Source organism: Gymnoscopelus microlampas, assembly GCF_963454915.1.
Source record: "Gymnoscopelus microlampas genome assembly, chromosome: 14".
Classification (NCBI taxonomy): Eukaryota; Metazoa; Chordata; class Actinopteri; order Myctophiformes; family Myctophidae; genus Gymnoscopelus; species Gymnoscopelus microlampas.
The window spans coordinates 50611008-50632098 of NC_139951.1; the positions used below are offsets into that span (position 1 = coordinate 50611008).

The 21091-nt window shown below is 42.6% G+C and overlaps 1 protein-coding gene and 1 long non-coding RNA gene across 2 annotated transcripts in view; both read left to right on the plus strand.

Moving 5' to 3' along the window:
* The window catches only part of LOC311060567 (serine protease HTRA1B-like), a 19493-nt gene extending 18711 nt beyond the window's left edge, over positions 1-782 (plus strand). Inside the window, exon 12 of the mRNA XM_084078800.1 lies at positions 132-782. Coding sequence (XP_083934926.1) covers positions 132-300 — 169 coding nt within the window. The 3' untranslated portion in view covers positions 301-782. The remainder of the gene's footprint in view (positions 1-131) is intronic.
* Positions 783-14017: 13235 nt separating this feature from the next.
* Positions 14018-18850, plus strand: LOC311060551. The gene is made up of 3 exons (XR_014602281.1): positions 14018-14308; positions 16823-16910; positions 17079-18850. It is a non-coding gene; the product is annotated as an uncharacterized lncRNA (long non-coding RNA).
* Positions 18851-21091: the final 2241 nt, after the last annotated feature.

Consider the following 21091-nt stretch of genomic DNA (forward strand, 5'->3'; position numbering starts at 1 on the left):
TATTACTCTGCCAAAACAGTAATATTATACCATATTACTACGTAAAAAGTTCATATTACTCAGGTTGTGTTGGCTATTATTACTAATTCCACTCTCCTCTCCCCTCCTCTCCTCTCCTCTCCTCTCCTTAGGGCGGGGCTAAAGAAGGGTGACGTCATCATCAGCGTCAACAGTGAGCGAATCACGTCGGCCGCTGAGGTCAGCGCTGCCGTAAGGCGAGGCGAAGCGCTGCAAACTGTGGTGAGGAGAGGAAACCAAGACGCCATCGTCCTCATCGTCCCTGAGGAGGTCGACCTTTGACCCCTCGGCATGACCAACGCACAGGCCTGACCCAGTGGGGGTCGGAGGTCACAGCAGCAGTGGTGGAAAAAGTAGGCGTTGTGAGCTTGTAGATCTGATATGTTCAAATATCCTCTAAAGAGGTTAATGTATGTTTTATAATGTAATCATATATATACGCAAAGTAACTAGTTAATAAAGTTATCAAATAATTGTAATGGAGTAAAAGTACAATATTTGCCTCTGAGATCAGATGTAGTGGAGTAGAAGTAAAAGTATTGGAATTCAGAAATACTATTTTGGAAATAGTACTTAATTAAATGTACTTAGTTACTTTCCAGCACTGCGCAGCAGTAGTAATATGTATCCTAACGTGTTGTAATGTTAATATTCATAACATTGGCTTATGGTTACTGCCGTTGCATATTGCGTTCCACTGTTGATGGAATCATTGTTTTATATGTTTTCAAAGAGTGAATAAATACATAAATGAATAGAAGTGATTTTAAAACTCTCCTGGTGGTTTCTGCTCTCTCTCTCTCTCTCTCTCTCTCTCTCTCTCTCTCTCTCTCTCTCTCTCTCTCTCTCTCTCACACACACACACTCACACACACACACACACACACACACACACACACACACACACACACACACACACACACACACACACACACGACAGGCAGTGTTGCCATATCTGCTTATTATAAGCGACTTTGAGCTTGTTTTTCTATGAAGTCTATATATATTTATTCGCTTGTTTTGAACTTGTTTTCATAGACCTGCCTGCTTATTTCTCTCGCAATCTGGCAACACTGACGACAGGCAGGAGAGTAGAATTGTCAGTGTTGATGACTCGTCTGTCTGTCTGTGACGTATGCGTCATATTAAATATATTAAATGTATTAAATATATTAAATGTATTAAATGTATTCACAATCTAATCTTAGAAAATGTGTTTGAATAATTGTGGTGACTCATACAGTGTCTGGATGACATGCTCATTAATATGTTGAGGTAGATGTGTGGTATTGTGTGTGACACCTGCATCTCGTACGTCATACGCTATGTGAGTCAGTCAGCGGTACGACCACAGTGAACAGAGCCAACACATGGCATGTCATCATGTTCAGAAGCTGTTTGTTACCAAGGTAAAGACGGGCAGAACTGGACAAGTTAAACTAATGTTCATCAGTTGAGAGAAAGTGTTTCAAAGTGTCCAATAATAACAATAACAACTAAATTATTATAACACTGAACTATCGCAGAAAAGCCGACATTTTAGAAGCAGCTGCAGCTGAAGGAGCGCTAAAACGGTGAAATGCGCCGGTGTCCGTAGCACAGGGCACCACGAAGGGTTAATCGGGGCCTGCTGCACCTTTGCATCAAACTATTGTGACACTGCATTCCTTTAAGTCGTGTCATGCCCTTCATTAATCACTCGTCACACGTCTTGATACTTGATCCCATTGTTCCATCTGCATACTTTCTCATCATAGACGACAGAACCTGAAACCACAACTATCAAAGCTACGCTGACAAACAAAAAACTAGTTTAGCTGGAAGAACTTCCTGTCACCTCCTGTCCTCCTGTAATACAAACCCATTCACCTTTACAGCTAAGAGGCTCTTTTGCTCCTGTGATGTAAGATGTTAGTACGCAGAGAGAGCGTGTGTGCATGTGTTCTGTGTGTGCGAAAACTTACGTTTTTCCAACCCCCCCCTCTCTGCATCCCATACTGTCTGTACTGATAAGGCCTAAATATGAATATACTTGGAACATGTAATGCCTGTCTCAGGACTGCCTCCTGCCAGTATACATAGTGCAGGGGTCTTCAACAGGGGGTCCGGGACCCCTAGGGGGTCCTCAGAGCTACTATAGGGGGTCTTTGTGTAATAGGATGTTTTTACATTAACCACTTGAACCCTAGAATTCCTTTTCTGAGGGGAACATTAGCCGAAAATAGCCGATCTACAAGCTCTCAACGCCTCGCGCTGCGAGGCGTTGAGACCTTGTAGATCGGCTATTTTTTGCTTTTTTTTTTTGGTGTAGAGGGAAAAAAGAGCAGACTAAGTAAAAAAAAACTTTAATCTGAAACACAATTTTATGCAATATAGAGTATAGGGGGTCCCTGCTTCATCTCTCTCTCAGCTAGGGGGTCCTTGGCCTGAAAAGGTTGAAGACCCCTGACATAGTGGATAACTTCACTGTCTGCAGGTTTTCTAAAGTAAGTCTGATAGAAAAGCAATTAATCTTAACTTCAATATCAATATAAAAGTCAACAAATTACTTTTATTTGAAATTAAATTAAACATAACCCTAAGCCTATGACTAAACTAACTATCTAATAATGTGTCAGCCTGAGCCAATTAAAAGAGCAAAAGCGCACACCAGTAGTAAGGAGGTGCTGACCACTGGAAATATAAACTAAAAAAGGGAAAAAGAGAGGTCGCACAGACTCGCAGCCACGATGCAATAAACTTTTTTATTTATAAGTTACCAACGTTTCGACATATTATGTCTTCATCAGGGTATGAGAGGCATGTAAGAGCTGGTTGCTTATGTAGACTGTGGGAACAAAAGAGGAGTCCTTAGGGAGTGTCCTCAATTTGACTCACGCCCAAATTGGGTGATTGGTTCCCATTAACAAGCTTGCAGGGTGCAACAAAGATGCATACATACATGACATTTGTAACAATTAATACATAGAGTTACAACAATATATTCAGTTAAGTATTGAAAAGAATAATAAAAAAGTGGACATATGAATACAGCAACAGTACATCCATGACAATCATAGAACCCAGGTCACAGAACCACAGGAGAGGAGAAGATCAAGTGTGGCAGAGACCAGTGTGTCAGGACTCCTGTGTGAGAGACCTCATACACATTGAGAGTGGATGCATATTATTAATTAAAAACACAATGGAGAATCCTAGGACCATGCTTCTTTACATCATTTGGCATCTAGGAAATAGTGTCATATATAGAAAAAACTTTGAAGGCACTGAAATTTCTTAGACTATTTTACAAATGTTTTTTTAAAATAGGTAGAGGGAAATAAGTCCAGGCCAAATAGGCTGCTGGACATGAAGCTCTACCCACCATCATAAGAAGGGTCTCAGGTCGAAATCAATGTTAAGACCATTAGGGGCTAAAGTGTTTAAGGAATGAATCCACCATGCTTCTCTTTTCAATAGAGAGTTGTCGAAGTCACCTCCTCTTCTAGGTGTGGGCAACTTCTCTATACCTAGGTAGCGGAGAGAGGAGATTGAATGACCAGCTTCAACAAAATGCGCTGCAACAGGGTATAGCAGATTTTTACATCTAATAGAGCTGCGGTGTTCTGCTATACGTGTCTTTAGGGCACGCATAGTTTTGCCTACATAATATTTGCCACAGGGGCAATAGATCACGTAGATCACACCTTTGGTCTTGCATGAGATTATGCCTTTAATAGGTAACACTTTGCCAGAGTGGGGGTGATTAAAAAAAGTAGTTTTAAAAGTACTATTGCACTGTGCGCACGCGCCACATTTGTAGTTCCCGTCTGGGATAGGGCTGAGAGTGCGCTGTGATATAGTAACTGGTGGGGGAAGATCAGAGTGGACTAGCACGTCTCTTACATTTCTACCCCTGGAAAAAAACACTCTAGGTGGATCAGGAAACACATTCTGAAGCTGTGGGTCAGATTTTAAAATGTGCCAGTGTTTGTTTAGAATGGGTTTGATGCATTCAGCAGCTCTGGAGTATTTCGTGATAAACAAAGGAATTGTTTTCTTATTGTTTTTGGGGACCTCTATAAGGAGGTCAGCTCTAGGTCTCTGCTTAATTCTGTCAGCAGCTGTCCTAAGTTGTTTTTCTGTGTATCCCCGCTGCCTGAATTTGTCAATCATGATGCCAGAGTGTTCTGTGAAAGAATGTGGGTCTTTGCAGATGCGTTTGAGTCTGCAAAGCTGGCTATATGGTAGACTATTCTTTAAAGGGAGTGGGTGGCAACTGTCTGCTCTGAGGAGGCTGTTCCGGTCAGTAGGTTTGGTGTATAAATCAGTGTATAGCGTATCATCTTTACGGATTATCCAGGTATCCAAAAAACTGACCTTATGCAAATCAAAGTTCACAGTAAACCTCAAATGCTCTGAGGCAGAGTTTAGGAAATTACAAAAACCATGCAAAAGGTCAATAGAGCCCTTGAAAAGGCAAAAAATATCATCTACATACCTCCTGTAAACCAACAGGTTGGGAAAAAAAGGGTTAACAACACTGTTCAGGATTTTAGTTTTTTCCAGGTACCCCACAAATAGACTGGCAAAGTTGCAAGACATGTTAGAGCCCATAGCCACACCTTTTTTCTGCAGATAGAAGTCATCCTGAAACATAAAGTAGTTATGGGTTAGCACCAGCTCGGCAAGGGTGATGATGCTATGGTTTGATGGGATTGAATTTGCACTGCGAGGCTCTAGAAAATGATCTAAGGCCTGGATACCTCCATCATGGGGAACATTTGTATAAAGTGCTTCCACATCAAAAGTGACTAGTATACATTCTGCTGGTAGAGGGGCTAGGGACTCCAACAAAGTAATTAAATGACCTGTATCCTTTACAAAGGAAGGGAGCTCTTCGGCTACAGGTCTGATAAAAAAATCTACAAAAGTAGAGATATTGGAGGTCAAGGAACCAATACCTGACACTATGGGGCGGCCAGGAGGGTGTGTAGGGTTTTTGTGAACCTTAGGAATGGTGTAAAAAACTGGGATTCTGGGGTTTTGTACAGAGAGGAAATCAAACTCTTTTTCAGTTATTTCACCTGAGTGGGAGAAACGTCCTAGTACTTCAGAAATTATAGTTTTGAACTGGACTGTGGGATCACCTGGTAGAGGACAATAAAAATTGGTGTCCTCCAACTGTTTTTTACATTCTGATACATAGTCAGCCTTATTAAGAATGACTAAAGCACCGCCTTTATCGGCAGAGCGAATAATGACTGAGGGATCAGATTGAAGATCAGAGAGGGCCTCAGTTTCTGCTTTGTTAAGATTTGTTAAGCCTGAGCCAATTAACCACAAACATGTTTAGAATGTTGGTGGAATTTAATGAGTCTCTGCCAGTGCTCCTCATGTCAACAGTGTGTGGTTTGGTTGGTTGTGAGGGGGGTGGGGGTGGTCTATTTACTGCTCAGTGATCCAGTCCTGTGTAGAGCACAGGACTGGATCCGGTCTAAACCGGATTTGTCCTACCGTCACCACAGAACCTCATCCAATGGTACGGTGAAGACCCTACATCAGAGGTGATGCAACTTTGATGATGTAGAGGGACACTATATTTACACACTCACTCCAGAGAGACACATGGCATATACATATATGTCACACAAAAGTAGCAAAAATAGCAGATCTACAAGCTGAAAACGCGTTGCAGTGCGACAGGTTTTGAGCTTGTAGATTTAATTTGCTATTTTTGCTACTTTTGAATTGGAATCCTGATTTTTCTTTTGCTATTTTTAATAGGAATCCTGAAAAGCTACATTTTTATTTAATTTCAACTGCTTTTCAAAAACTTTATGAACTTAAATACAAATACATTAAAATGACATAAAAAATGACAGAATTTTAATACTAATTAAGCTACTAACATAGACTGAAGTAATTAAAGCGGGTCATGTTTGCATGTTCTGAATCATAACAGCTGAAATCAATAATATATCACTATTCTGATATTAACCTGTCGGGCCGCATTAAGTGAAGGTGGGGGCCGCCAGTTGCCCATGTATACCCTACATGCCCCCTCTGTCCATCTCCGGTTCACTCATAGGGGGAGCTGTGGGGGAAAAGCAGCACACGTAGCGAAAGTTCCACAGGAAGTGAGGTATCAGGAACAGCTATAAAAGTACAGGAAGTGAGGCGGCCGGGGGTTCCATTTTAAGTATTAAAAAAAAGGTGTTTGGTGGTGTTTGAGAGAGAGAGACTCTTATAAGCTTATAAACTAAACCAAAATCAGGAATTAATAAACCAGTGAGCAGTGTGGCCGGAGAACTTATATGGATCTGGAAGGAGAGACGTTTGGTGGAGGAACATTTCTGAGGGTTTATCTCTGAAGCCAGTCAGAGCTTTTGGACAAAAAAAAAAACATGTCACCTCTGACTTGAAGGTTGGGTGAGGAATAAACTTTTTATGCATTGACATTTTATTTGATGACTTTGGGATTTACCTGATTTTTGGAAAATAGAAGTACAAGACAATATCTGTTGGATTACTTTTGGATTACTTTACTCATTGGAGACATTTAAAAGAACTTTGTGTTTGTGGGACTAAAGAACTGAGTTTGATCATGTTCATTTGTATTTTTTAAGTGTACTGATCCTTTACTTAAGATTGGGTCAGATAAAAAAATACATTTAATGTGTTTTCCTTTTGGTCAGCAATACAGTTTGTTTACAGCAGGGGCCTTCAACCTTTTCAGGCCAAGGACCCCCTAACTGAGAGAGATGAAGCAGGGACCCCCTAACTGAGAGAGATGAAGCAGGGACCCCCACTATATATTACATAACATTGTGTTGCAGATTAAAGCTTTTCATAGATGTTGGATTGGTGTTAATGTGTATTTTCAAACATTTAACGGCTTAAACCGTCAATACTTCAGTCTGTACTTGGTCTGCTCTTTTTTCCCCTCTTTGCCGAAAGGAGACGATCTACAAGCTCACAACGCCTCGCATCGCGAGGCGTTGTGAGCTTGTAGATCGGCTATTTTCGGCTAAAGTTGTCCTAGAATAGGGATGCGAGGGTTCAAGTGGTTAATGTAAAAAACAATGATCCTATATCACAGAGATGTGGCGGACCCCCTGTAGCAACTCTGAGGATCCCCTAGGGGTCCCGGACCCCCTGTTGAAGACCCCTGGTTTACAGTATAAAGAATTCCTGCCGCAGGTACTGGACCTTCATTTCTTTAATATAACTCAGACATACTACAATTGTATGTTTCTGATTGTTATAAAAGTAACTATAACTAAAGCTTTCAAATAATAGTAGTGGAGTAAAAGTACAATATTTGCCACTGAGATGCAGTGGAGTAGAAGTAAAAGTATTGGACATTTGAAATACTTATATTGGAGTTACTTTCCTCCACTGACTGCAAGGAACCATCTGTCTCTGGGAGTCAAGAGAGTGAAGAAATATATATATAACATATAATATATATATAAGCCTAATAAATAACAACTTGACTGAAAGCAGAGACACACGTCGCCCCCCCCAGGTCTGTGACAGAGACCCCTCCCTCCCTAACCAGCTGAACGGTTTGAGGCCACAAATAACACACCTGCTGAGAAAGCCCTGTGTCTGGGAGGCATGCGTTAATCCGACAGACCTTTTCTCCGACTATGTGGCATCCGCGTGCGGTTAGGGTTAGGGTGCGGGTTTGGTTCGGGTTTAGTATTGGAAACGTTGGAGCGCTGCGCTGTCGGAGGAATGCGCTGTCGGACTAACGTACTGCACCCCTGTGTCTCACCTCTACCAGTGTGAGGAGAGTCCTGTCACAGGTTAACCCCCGCAAGGCTGCAGGGCCTTTAACACATCCCTGAGTCAGGCTGTTTTACCAAAATGCCTCAAATATGCCACTGTCATTCCACTATCAAAGAAGAGCCTAGTATGCTGCCTGAATAAAGGGCCGGCTCTAGGCAATTTGGCGCCCTATGCAATGTTTTGAAATGCCCTCTATACCCGCATATGTCTAAATACCTCCAAAAGGTTGGTGACACCCACAGTCACAAAACAATCTGGTACCACCCACCCATAAAACAAACATGGGTAAATTCTCCTTCTACAGCACGGCCACCAAGGTTTGGAATAGTCTAACCGGTAAGCGCCTTCCATTCCGACATCCCACGACTCCGACTACGTGGCTTCCGCGTGCGGTTAGGGTTAGGTATAGGGTTAGTAACCGTCGGAAAGGTGACATGTCGGAAAGCCGACATGTAACCAGTCTAACCCCATCCCTCAAAAAATGCAGTTCGCTGGGCTCATTTAAAACGGCCTTAAAAACTCACCTTTCAGGGGGCCATAAGAGGAGGCAGTACCATTTTCCCGTTAGACAGACGCCCCCCCCCCCCCCCCCCCCCCCCATTTTTGTACATATGTGTTTTTATTTTTGTGTTTTTTTATGCATCTTTGTTTTGTTTGTAAAGTGTTAGTCTCTGTATTTTGTGTTGATATTTGAACTGTTTGGTTGCTACTAAACTAAACTGGCCATTTGGTGTAAAACAACAACTTGTCCTTAAATGTGGATAAAACCAAAGAGATGGTCATGGCACTTTAAATAGAACTGTATCTATATTGCACTTTGAATGCATCAGCACTTATTTGTTTTTACCAATGTTTTCTGCTCTCTGTACTTTATAATGTTTTTTTTTTAATGGCCTTGCCTCTTTTTAATGTGTCTATTGTTTTTAAATGTGAAGCACCATGAGTTGTGGAGAACAGTATGTTGCTCCCCTGTATGCCTAGTGTGTATTGTGGAGGTGACAATGAATCTGATTCTGATTCTGATCTCCAGCTAACTTGAAGCACATTCTAGTCGGCTGCAAGACAAGTCTTACACATAGTCCATGAGCCAGACAAGATTTTATAATCAAAAGAGTGGGCAAAACCATACCAATATTAAATAGTTTATAGGGTCAATATAAGTAAACAAATATATGATAACCTTTCCACAGGAGTAGCTTTTTCATGGTTATCACACATTTTGTTATTTTCCCCATACGTACATGACAGGTGAAAAAATGTCAACATTTTAAAAAGAGTTATCATAATGAAACTTCTCCAGTTGATTACTTACATGAAGACAATGATTTATCGTATTACAAGTTTTCTGAAATTGTATATTTGAATATGCAAATGAGGCATTAGGCCCAAAATATGCCCACATTTGCATAACTTTCCAGAATCAACATTGGAACATTGGACAAAGCCAGAGTCAACATACTTATTTAATTTTGTTAAGATGTTGGAGTCAAAGGTTTTTAACGAGGGAATATTCAATATCTGGCTCAATTTTGGGGCTCTGGCTCATGGACTAAATGCCTAATTTGCATATTTAAATATACAATTTCAGAAAACTTGTAATAGGATAAATCATTGTCTTCATGTAAGTAATCAACTGGGAAAGTTTCATTATGATAACTATTTTTAAAATGTTTTTTCACCTGTCATGTACGTATGGGGAAAATAACAAAATGTGTGATAACCATGAAAAAGCTACTCCTGTGGAAAGGTTATCATATATTTATTTACTCGTATTGACCCTATAAACAATTTAATATAGGTATGGTTTTGCCCACTCTTTTGATAATCATTGCTCAATTTTGGGGCTCTGGCTCATGGACTAACAAGGTCGCTACACTTGGCGGCACGATCAAATGCTGAAGTGTCTGTCAGCTTCGCTGCAGAGTAGATGGACGGTCGTTAACGTCCTGCCTCCTACGCTGTGTTCTGCCCCAGGGTTATAGCGTAACTCTCTAATAAATGGCTCTGGTCCCATCCAAGCGCAGGGAGCGGGCTAAACCATTTTCTACTTTTGTAAGGGGTGGGAGGATCCACAGAGAGCCTCATTTATTAGTTTAAGATACAAAGTTCAGTCTCTCTCGATTTAATTGAGCTAATCTTAATTTAGTTATGGCACTAATTAGAAAATATAAAATAAAATTCAACAAGAAACTTTTCAAACCACGCTTTTCGATTAGGGGACACCCTAATATAATCATATTTGAACTGGGGACCCCCAAAAATAATCATAATTGAACTGGTGACCCCCCCAAAATAGTCATATTTGAACTGGTGTGGGCCTCATTACATTTGAATGAATGAAACCTTTATTGCCCTTACGGGAATTTGCTTTGCACACAGAGAGCACACATAAATACAACACAGACTAAAAACATGACATGAGCATGGTAATACATACGGTACATCATAAAAAGCAAAACACTGCATGATCGTCAGGCTCCATACTGCAAAACAATCTTAAAATAAAGACTTGTCTTTGTTTAGCAGCTGAATGCTGCGTGGAACAAAGGACGTAATGATTCGCTTAGTTTTTGCCAGAGGCATGCCGTACCTCCGCCCTGAGGGTAAGAGTTTATACTCATACCATAGTGGGTGCAACTGATCAGCTATGATCTTTTGTGCTAGTCTCTTGGTATACAGATCTGACATGTATGAGATACTGCACATTACTTCACCTGTTATCTTACCTCCTAATTTAACCACCCTGTCTAACTTGTTCTTATTCTGCAAACTTAGTGCTCCCCCCCAGCACTGAATACAGAAGGTCAGTAGACTCTGGATGCAGGTCTTATAGAACAGGGGAGGCATACGATAATCCGACATCCCATTTCTCCGACTATGTGGTATCCACGTGCGGTTAGGGTTAGGGTTCGGGTTTGGTATAGGGTTAGTATTGGAAACGTCGGAGGCATGCGCTGTCGGAGGAATGCGCTGTCGGACTAACAACAGTATCTGCAGGGTTTTATCCACTTTAAAGCTTCTAAGTTTCCTTAGGAAGTACAGGCGTTGTTGAGCCTTTGCAGATCTGGCATTGGTGTTAGCGTTCCATGTGAGTTTACTGTCGATAATGGTGCCAAGGTATTTGTATTCCTGTACTATTTCGATGGGAGCGTTATTCATAGTTACAGGAGTTAGAGAAGCAGGGTATCTTCTAAAATCAATTACCATTTCTTTGGTCTTTTTTGTATTTAAAATCAATGAGTTAACAGAGCACCAGCTATAGAAGTGATCAATCTCGGCTCTATAACTGGTCTCATCATCAGTAAGAAGGCCTATCAGGGCCACATCATCAGCAAATTTAATCACTTTACAGTAGTCCTGGTGACTATAGTCAAGTCATTAATATACAATATGAACAGCAGAGGCGCGAGGACGGATCCTTGTGGCACCCCTGTCTGAGGGCTGATGACGATGATTGTCCTCCCTGGACGTAGACATCCTGCAGCCTCTCAGTAAGGAAGTTGTTTATCCACCTTATGAGGATGGGATTTACTCCCATACTGCCCAGCTTCTCTGACAGTCTGTCTACCTGGACGGTGCTGAAGGCAGATGAGAAGTCAGCAAACAGTATGCGCACATAAGATGACGGGGTTCCCAAATGTTTGTAAACATGGTTCATGAGTGTTACCGTTGCATCCTCCACGCCCCTCTTTGCTTGATATGCAAATTGTAAAGCATCCATGTGACCACTGGTTTCAGATTTCAGGTGGGATAGAACTATGCGCTCAAAGCATTTCATTACCACTGGAGTTAAAGCTATCGGTCTAAAGTCATTTAATTCAGTGGGCTTTGGCTTTTTTGGCAAGGGGATTATTTTAGACGTTTTCCATAACTTTGGAATTATTTGAGAGTCCAGTGAGGCCTGGAAGAGTCTGGTGAAGACAGGGCTTAGTTGTTCACAGCACTTCTTCAGTGTGTTTCCCTCTATCCCATCAGGGCCGATGGCTTTCCTAATGTTTATCTGGTAGAGTGCACGCTGTACCTCCTCCAGTGTTACACGTATTGGTGTCCCACCCTCTGTCCAGTCACCTCTGGGCTCCAATAATCTGTCAGTCTCGTAACGTGCAAAAAAGGTATTCAGGTTATTGGCATCCTCTGCTGTTTGTGCAGAGTCGGTCCGCTGTGGATTCATGCCCACCATTGTTTTTATTCCTCGCCATGCCCCCCTTGCATCATTGTCCTTCAACAGTTGCTCCACTTTCAATGTGTAGTTCCTCTTCGCTTGATTTATGTTTGTCTGTATTTCTCTCTGAATTCCTTTTCCCTTAAGTCTGTCATTTGCTTTAAAAGCACACTCTTTTTCCATTAAGAGCTTTTTAACATCAGCAGTGACCCAGGGTTTAGTATTTGCGTACACTTTTGTTTGCTTGGTGGGGATCACATTATCTACACAGAAATTAATATAAGATGTAACCACATCTGTGTGTTCATCTATATCTGGGCTATCAAATACCTCCCAGTTTGTACAGTCAAAGCAACCTTGCAGGGTCTGTACGCTGTCCTCATCCCGGACTTTCACTAATTTTGCTTTAGGTTTTTCAGTCTTTAATTTTTGTCTGTAGGATGGTAATAAAAACACAGTGTCATGGTCAGATCCGCCTATCGGTGGTTTTCTAATTGCTTTGTAGCCAGCCTTAACATTGCCATAACATAGGTCAATAGTTTTATTTCCCCTAGTGTAGCATTTAACATACTGTTGATAATGCGGCAGCACTGAAGTTAATTTACAGCCATTAAAATCGCCCAAAATCAGCTTCGGGGCATCTGGGGAAATAGCTTCTAGGTCCTGGACGTGTTTGTATATCTTATCTGCTGCCTTCGTATAATTTGCTTCTGGTTGGATGTAAACTATCGTCACGAAAATCTGTCCGAATTCCCGTGGCAGATATGTGGGTCTCAGTGACACTGAGAGGAGTTCAATATCAGGAGTAGTTACGGCGTGTCTCACTATGTGGTTTTTGCACCATTTGCTGTTGATATACAGACACACGCCCCCTCCGATTTTCTTCCCCGTTGTCTGTTGCTCTCTGTCCTGGCGGATCGGTGTCCCAAACCCTGGGAGTGCGAGAGTGTCGCTGTCAACAGAGGGATTCAGCCAGGTCTCAGTAAAGCATAAGAGACAGCTGTCCCTATACTCGTACAAGTATTGTACAGAGGCATGAAGATCATCCATCTTATTCCTCAACGATCTCACGTTGGATAATATAACCGTTGGCAGAGGCGGCTTTGTTCGTCTCGCTCGGATGCGACGCCGAATTCCGCCCCGTGCACCTCGCCTCCTAGTGTGGGTAGACAGCTCGGCTCGCTCCGCCGTCTGTAGACACTCCACCGGGAAGTCATGCTCTGGTCTCCAGGGTTGCCCGACTGCCCGCTGGGCCAGCTGGAGTAGCTCCTCCCTCCCGTAGGTAATGTACGAGTCTCCGCTTGCAAAAAGCTGAATAATCCAAAGGATCAGCAGCACGGATCCCAATTTGCACATGATGGCAGACATTATAGATCATCGCCGTTGTGCTTGTTAAAAAATAAAGTATCAAAAATGCTTGTGAACAGCTAAAAACAACACATTAAAACAACGAACAAACAGAGCTCTCTTGTGTGTGTCAGCCGCAGTGCAGCGCCTTATAAAATATTTCTTATAAAATAACAACTTTGTGCTACCACTCCTACAGATGTTGTCCAAAACTCTCAAGCATCGACGGACATTATCTCTGGGGTCATGTGATCAAGTGATCAAGTTCCAATTGACTAAGACTGCCTTACAAAGTTTGCATGCCCTGGGAAGGCAACCCGGCCTGGAGGAGGGCGCTTTGAGGTCGGGAAACAACTAAAATAAAATACCCCCCCCCCTCTTTGTATAATTGGTGTAAACTCTGCCATCCAGTTAACTCCTTTAAAACTATATTTTTATAGTTTTACTGTCGTTGTCAGGTTTTATATGGTTGGTAATGTGACATGGCTGATAGACTTGGGGGTTAAAATCACAGACGACCTTAGCAGTTATGTCAAAAGACCAGAGGTCACCTCAGTTGACACCGGTGTGTTTGTGACGTTTACTTTTTAATCTCTCTTTGATTGTCAGTTGAACCGGTTCATCAGAGAATACATGTCTTCACGCCCACACAGAGCTACTGTAGCTCACATTGTTTCTGACAGGAAACAACATTCCTGACGTTAGACGCTTCACTGACAGTCATCATTAAGGAGACATTTATCAGAGAATACAGTTTGTTGGATCCACTGAGACACAAACAACATGAGTGACATGGAGGAGAGTGACAGAGCTGTTGAAATGACAGAACTGGATCCACTGAGACCAAAACCAGAACTATGTGACACAGACGAGCACAGTGACACAGAGAGAGAACATGTAGAGGTTAGAGTAAAGATCGACCCTGAAGATGAACCGAGCACCACTGGACCAATACCTGAACCTGAACATATTGTCAGTCACACCGAGAACGACAATGAAAAGAAGGTGAGCATAGAAATATACCTAAGTATTTATGAAGACCTTTTAAACAACGTCTCTTTTCAAAAGAATGAATGCTGTCGGTATTAGTAGTAAATTGTATGTGTATATATATATACCATATATTGTATTGTATGTATATATATTATATATATATAAGTATTGTAACAAAAGTAGTAAATGTGTGTGTCAGGAAGGAGTGTGAGGATTAGAGAGAACGGGACTGAAAATGAAGGCCTGAACAATTACCATCATTTTAGGCCCGAGGCGGCTCATTAACCCCCCCCCCCCCCACCCCAAAGATGGCCACCAGGCACTAAGCAGCGCCAGTGGCTCAAACTAGTGACTGTCTCTCTCTCCTCCTGACTGTCTCTCTCTCCTCCTGACTGTCTCTCTCTCCTCCTGACTGTCTCTCTCTCCCCCTGACTGTCTCTCTCTCCTCCTGACTGTCTCTCTCTCCTCCTGACTGTCTCTCTCTCCTCCTGACTGTCTCTCTCTCCCCCTGACTGTCTCTCTCTCCTCCTGACTGTCTCTCTCTCCTCCTGACTGTCTCTCTCTCCCCCTGACTGTCTCTCTCTCCTCCTGACTGTCTCTCTCTCCCCCTGACTGTCTCTCTCTCCTCCTGACTGTCTCTCTCTCCTCCTGACTGTCTCTCTCTCCCCCTGACTGTCTCTCTCTCCTCCTGACTGTCTCTCTCTCCCCCTGACTGTCTCTCTCTCCTCCTGACTGTCTCTCTCTCCTCCTGACTGTCTCTCTCTCCTCCTGACTGTCTCTCTCTCCTCCTGACTGTCTCTCTCTCCTCCTGACTGTCTCTCTCTCCCCCTGACTGTCTCTCTCTCCCCCTGACTGTCTCTCTCTCCCTGACTGTCTCTCTCTCCTCCTGACTGTCTCTCTCTCCCCCTGACTGTCTCTCTCTCCCCCTGACTGTCTCTCTCTCCCCCTGACTGTCTCTCTCTCCTCCTGACTGTCTCTCTCTCCCCCTGACTGTCTCTCTCTCCCCCTGACTGTCTCTCTCTCTCCCTGACTGTCTCTCTCTCCTCCTGACTGTCTCTCTCTCCCCCTGACTGTCTTGTGATGTGATGTTATGTGATGTGATGTGATGTGATGTGTTGTGATGTGATGTTATGTGATGTGATGTGATGTGTTGTGATGTGATGTTATGTGATGTGATGTGATGTGTTGTGATGTGATGTGATGTGATGTGTTGTGATGTGTTGTGATGTGATGTGATGTGTTGTGATGTGATGTGTTGTGATGTGATGTTATGTGATGTGATGTGATGTGTTGTGATGTGATGTGATGTGATGTGTTGTGATGTGTTGTGATGTGATGTGATGTGTTGTGATGTGATGTGATGTGATGTGATGTGTTGTGATGTGTTGTGTTGTGTTGTGTTGTGTTGTGTTGTGTTGTGTTGTGTTGTGTTGTGTTGTGTTGTGTTGTGTTGTGTTGTGATGTGATGTGATGTGATGTGATGTGTTGTGTTGTGTTGTGTTGTGTTGTGTTGTGAGGTGAGGTGAGGTGAGGTGAGGTGAGGTGAGGTGAGGTGAGGTGAGGTGAGGTGAGGTGAGGTGAGGTGAGGTGTTGTGTTGTGTTGTGTTGTGTTGTGTTGTGTTGTGTTGTGTTGTGTTGTGTTGTGTTGTGTTGTGTTGTGTTGTGTTGTGTTGTGTTGTGTTGTGTTGTGTTGTGTTGTGAGGTGAGGTGAGGTGAGGTGAGGTGAGGTGAGGTGAGGTGAGGTGAGGTGAGGTGAGGTGAGGTGAGGTGAGGTGAGGTGAGGTGTTGTGTTGTGTTGTGTTGTGTTGTGTTGTGTTGTGTTGTGTTGTGTTGTGTTGTGTTGTGTTGTGTTGTGTTGTGTTGTGTTGTGTTGTGTTGTGTTGTGTTGTGAGGTGAGGTGAGGTGAGGTGAGGTGAGGTGAGGTGAGGTGAGGTGAGGTGAGGTGAGGTGAGGTGAGGTGAGGTGAGGTGAGGTGAGGTGAGGTGAGGTGAGGTGAGGTGAGGTGAGGTGAGGTGAGGTGAGGTGTTGTGTTGTGTTGTGTTGTGTTGTGTTGTGTTGTGTTGTGTTGTGTTGTGTTGTGTTGTGTTGTGTTGTGTTGTGTTGTGTTGTGTTGTGTTGTGTTGTGATGTGATGTGTTGTGTTGTGTTGTGTTGTGTTGTGATGTGATGTGATGTGATGTGATGTGTTGTGTTGTGATGTGATGTGATGTGTTGTGTTGTGTTGTGTTGTGTTGTGTTGTGTTGTGATGTGATGTGATGTGTTGTGTTGTGTTGTGTTGTGTTGTGTTGTGGCGTGGCGTGGCGTGGCGTGGCGTGGCGTGGCGTGTCGTGTCGTGTGTATTTCCACACACAATAAATACTTTGTAATTTAACTTCATGTTAATAATTACATTCACCATAAACCATATGAATATATGGATGGTGGTCCCTGGGTCAAAATCAGTTGAAACCACCTGCTTTAGATGTATGTGTGTTACTTCAACATCAATCAATCAATCAATCAATCAATCTGTGTGTGTTTTGGCAGAGTGGACAGAATGGAAAAAGAACAACAGAAACAGCTGAAACAACTGACTGAACAACTGACTGAACAACAAGCTTCTTTGGAGAGCAAGGTAACGTCCAGATGTTGATTCAAAGCTCTTCTCTCCTCAGTGTGTGTTCCTACGGATAAGCATTGTTCTGTTTGATCTGTAATGAATCCTCATAGAACACTTTACTACACATGTTGTCCACCGTTCTGTTTAAACCTTTATGCTGTTCTTACTGTGGGTGTCCACTAGGTGGAGAACTGCTCTGACGCTCTCCGCCGAATCCTGGATCTTTTGGCCAAAGCACCCTGGACCAAACCCCCCCCAACCTAAACATCCTGGAGGTTGTGGGTTTGAATCCAGCGCCGTGCGTCTACGCCAACATGTGGGGGGGGGGGGGCTGTCAGCAGGGAGTGTTGGGTGGGAGGAGTAGGATGAAGGCTCTAGGTCCTCTCGGTAGGGGCTCCTCACTGGTAGGTGAGTCAGTAGGAAACAACACAGTGACAACACACAGTAAATTGGGGAGAAAAGGGTTAAAAAGAAAAAAGGAGAAAAAAAAGAACATGACACACAGACCTGCTTCTCTATAGCACCGCTTCTCAACCTGTGGGCCGGCGCCCCCTGGTGGGCCGTGGGGATGTTGCAGGTATTTAATGAGAATATAAGGTTAATATGTCAAACTAAATGTCATGGTATCTTTTTCCTTTAAAACTAAACAAAGAGTTTATATTTAGAAAAAGTGACTTTTTAAAAACAACATCTATCTCTATATTACAGTTGGGAGTGGTACGCATGCGTGGCTGTTTGTTCTGCCTGTTTGCCGTGTGTCTCTGTCGTTCATACGGGTCTTACCGAGCCGAGTGCAGCCCACCAGAGCCCAGACAAAACCAAGCGGCGGCCATTAAAATATGTCCGTCTCTCTGGTCCGTCTCCACTGTAGCCCTTTAGCTTTGCTTTCGCTTTACTTGTTTCTCTCTTGCACATAGTCAGTCACCATAATGTCTGTGTACTCCATTCATCTCAGAGCTAGACCACACTAGGTCTCTACGGACCCCCAGGGGGTCCGCCATGTTTCGCGTGCGTTCGGCTAGCGTGCCTCTGCTTGTCTGCAACGGAGCAGCCACAGGGTTGCCAGGTTTCCAGGTATTGTGCGACTAACAAGCAATGCGCACGCACAATTCGTGGCCAGGCTACTAGGGGGCGCCCGGGCCTCTAGTGGCTTATATTTTGAAAAAAAAACTAAACAAATACTAGATCTGGGGGCAACTATGCTTTTATGTTGAAAAACAATGTTTGGGGATTGTTGTTATTGATGTATGGGACTTTTATTTTTTAACTGGTTTTGTGGATTTAATTTTGAAAAAACAATGTGAGTGGGTTTTATTTTGAAAAACTGTTTGAGGATTGTTAAAAATGTATGGAACTTTTCTTTTTCTTTTTTTAACTGGTTTTGGGAATTTTATTTTGGAAAAACTATAACTTCTATTGTGAAACATGATGTCTGGAGCTTTCATTTAGAAAAACAATATCTGGAGCTTTTACTTTGAAAAACGATGTGTTTATTAAAACTGTCTGGGGCTTTTGATATAAATATCAACCAAATGAGTGAAGTGCTCCTTTAAGCACAATAAAGTGGGCAAAGTGACCTTAAACCAGATGGGGGTCCCTGCCACGACATATCTTTAGATGGGGGTCCCTGAACAGAAAGCGTGTGAGAACCCCTGCCTTATTGAGAACCCCTGCCTTATAGAAACCATTTGTGCTTCAGTATATAATCTGTCTTCTCCTCACAATCATGTTATCATCAGTGGTGGAAAGTAACTAAGTACGTTTACTTAAGTACTGTACTTAAGTACAATTTTGAGGTATTTGTACTTTACTTGAGTATTTCCAATTCCCAATGCGACGCGTTGTGAGCTTGTAGATCTGCTACAATTATTTGAAAACGTTAGTTCCTTGTTACTACTCAGATATAAAGTATTACATCATAAAACCTACATTAACCACTTTAGCCCTGTGTTATACCTATAGGCTATATAGCAGATCTACAAGCTCACAACGCGTCGCATCGCGACGCGTTGTGAGCTTGTAGATCTGCTATGTTCAAACATTTTAGTACTTTGACTTTTTGTACTTTAAGTATATTTTGATGCCAATACTTTTGTACTTTTACTCAAGTAACATTTTGAACACAGGCCTTTTACTTGTAACAGAGTATTTTTGTATTGTGGTATTGCTACTTTTACTTAAGTAAAATATCTGAGTACTTTCTCCACCACTGTTTATATAAACATTTGTGCCTACGGTTTGTAATCTGTCTTCAACTCACAATCATGTCATCATTGTGTTTGATTATCTATATTATTGTATTCAATAAGATTACTTAAAAAAAACCTTAAGCATGAGTGTTTTTTATGATGTTTTGTCATGAGGAGAATGATGTAATCTTTATAAGAAAAAGACAAGAAAAAGAAAATGATCTGGAAACGTCATTTATTTACAAATGGAAAAAAAGCAGATCTACAAGCTCACAACTTGTTGGGGTGCGACGTGTTGTGGGCTTGTAGATCTGCTATTTTCACCATATTTGAAATAGGACTGAAGCAGATGAAAAGTGTGAGTCCATAAGAGTATCTTCTCACAAATGTAGTGGAGTTAAAATATCTGAAATGTAGTGGATGGAAAGAAAGAAAGAAATACTCAAGTATATGTTCTTTACTGTCCAACATTTGCCACCAGAAGCAGGACGTGTGTCTATAATTGCTAAAAATGGAGTTTAAGTTACAATGGGTTTGTAGGAAGGGGAGCATATGTCTGATAAAATGAATATCAAAGAAGGAGAGACACTGCTACTTGCACATTTCAAGAGAACATTTATTTAAAAAAAAAACGTTTCGGTCATGTAGAGCTTCCCCCCCGATCGTTTGATTGGTCACCAGATAATTCGACCCAGGACAATTCGCCCAGCCGCGAATTTGAGTCAGCTCGACCCGACCTGACCGGGTCGAATTGTCCTGGGTCGCTGAGTGAGATGTATATTTAAGTAGTATATAGTAGTATCTAGTAAGTGTATAGTATGTATATAGTAAGGTAGTAGAGTACAAGGAATTATCTGGTGACCCTGTGATTGGCCAGTACTACTCACTTTGAGTGGCAGTTGGGGAAAACGCAGTCAGTGGGGCAAACGCAGTCCCCACCAAAAATATTTACTATTCTGTCCCTATACCGGTACATAACTCGGACGGCGCTGAGTCGACTAGCAGACCATCGGCTGGTCGTTGCGGGCACTCGCGCCTGGAGGCGCTCGGGCGCAACTCCTCAGCCTCAAGGTCTGCTGAGTCGGCGCGCCTCCGTCATGGTCCAAAACTAAACTTTATCGGCGAAAAAAATAAGTCCGCGGATGACTGAAAAAGCTTTACCCCAAGCTGGAGTCGAACCCAGTGGGTTGGGAGTCTAATGATTAACGAGGTGCGCCACTGAGGCCGGTGCAGAGGTTGGGTATATTGGTTGTATTAGAATGTGACGTCCTGACTCTTCTATTGTAGAAGAAAGAAGTCCCCGCCCACGCCCCCCCCCGCGCCCCCGCCCAAAAGGGGGAGCCGGGTCGAATTGTCCGGTCCAACGGGTCGACCTGACCGGGTCGAATTATCCTGGGTCGAATTATCTGGTGACCGTTTGGGTCATGCTTTAAAAGCTAATGAACAACCTTTTCGGGTGTCTAGTAATCTGTCTCAGAGGGGGGGGGGAAGCGGGGAAAAAAGCCCTCGTGGAGTTGCTTGGTGATAAAGACTTTAAAGGGACTACACCATGAATTTTAACTTTTCCTCCTTTTTTTGTGTGTGTTTGGTCTCCCCTACCTCTATTCTATCCCCAAAAATACCCCAGTTTGAACACTCAGGATTTCACAGCAAATCTGGGGTTTTCTGTAAATTGGTCTCAAAACAGCCCTATGTGTACATTTAGGCCATTTGAAAATAGCAGATCTACAAGCTCACAATGCGTCGCATCGCGACGCATTGTGAGCTTGTAGATCTGCTATTTTCAAATGATTTTTAAGCACTTTATACGTTTGAAAACTTGTGAAATGGGACATTCTGCATAATGAGTACTTTTACTTTTGGTACTTTCAGTATATTTTGCTGCCAATACTTTTGTACTATTACTCGGGTGAATTTTGAATCCCGGACTTTTACTTGTAACAGAGTATTTCAGTATTGATACTTTTACTTAAGTAAAAAATGTGAGTTATTTTTCCACCATCACTG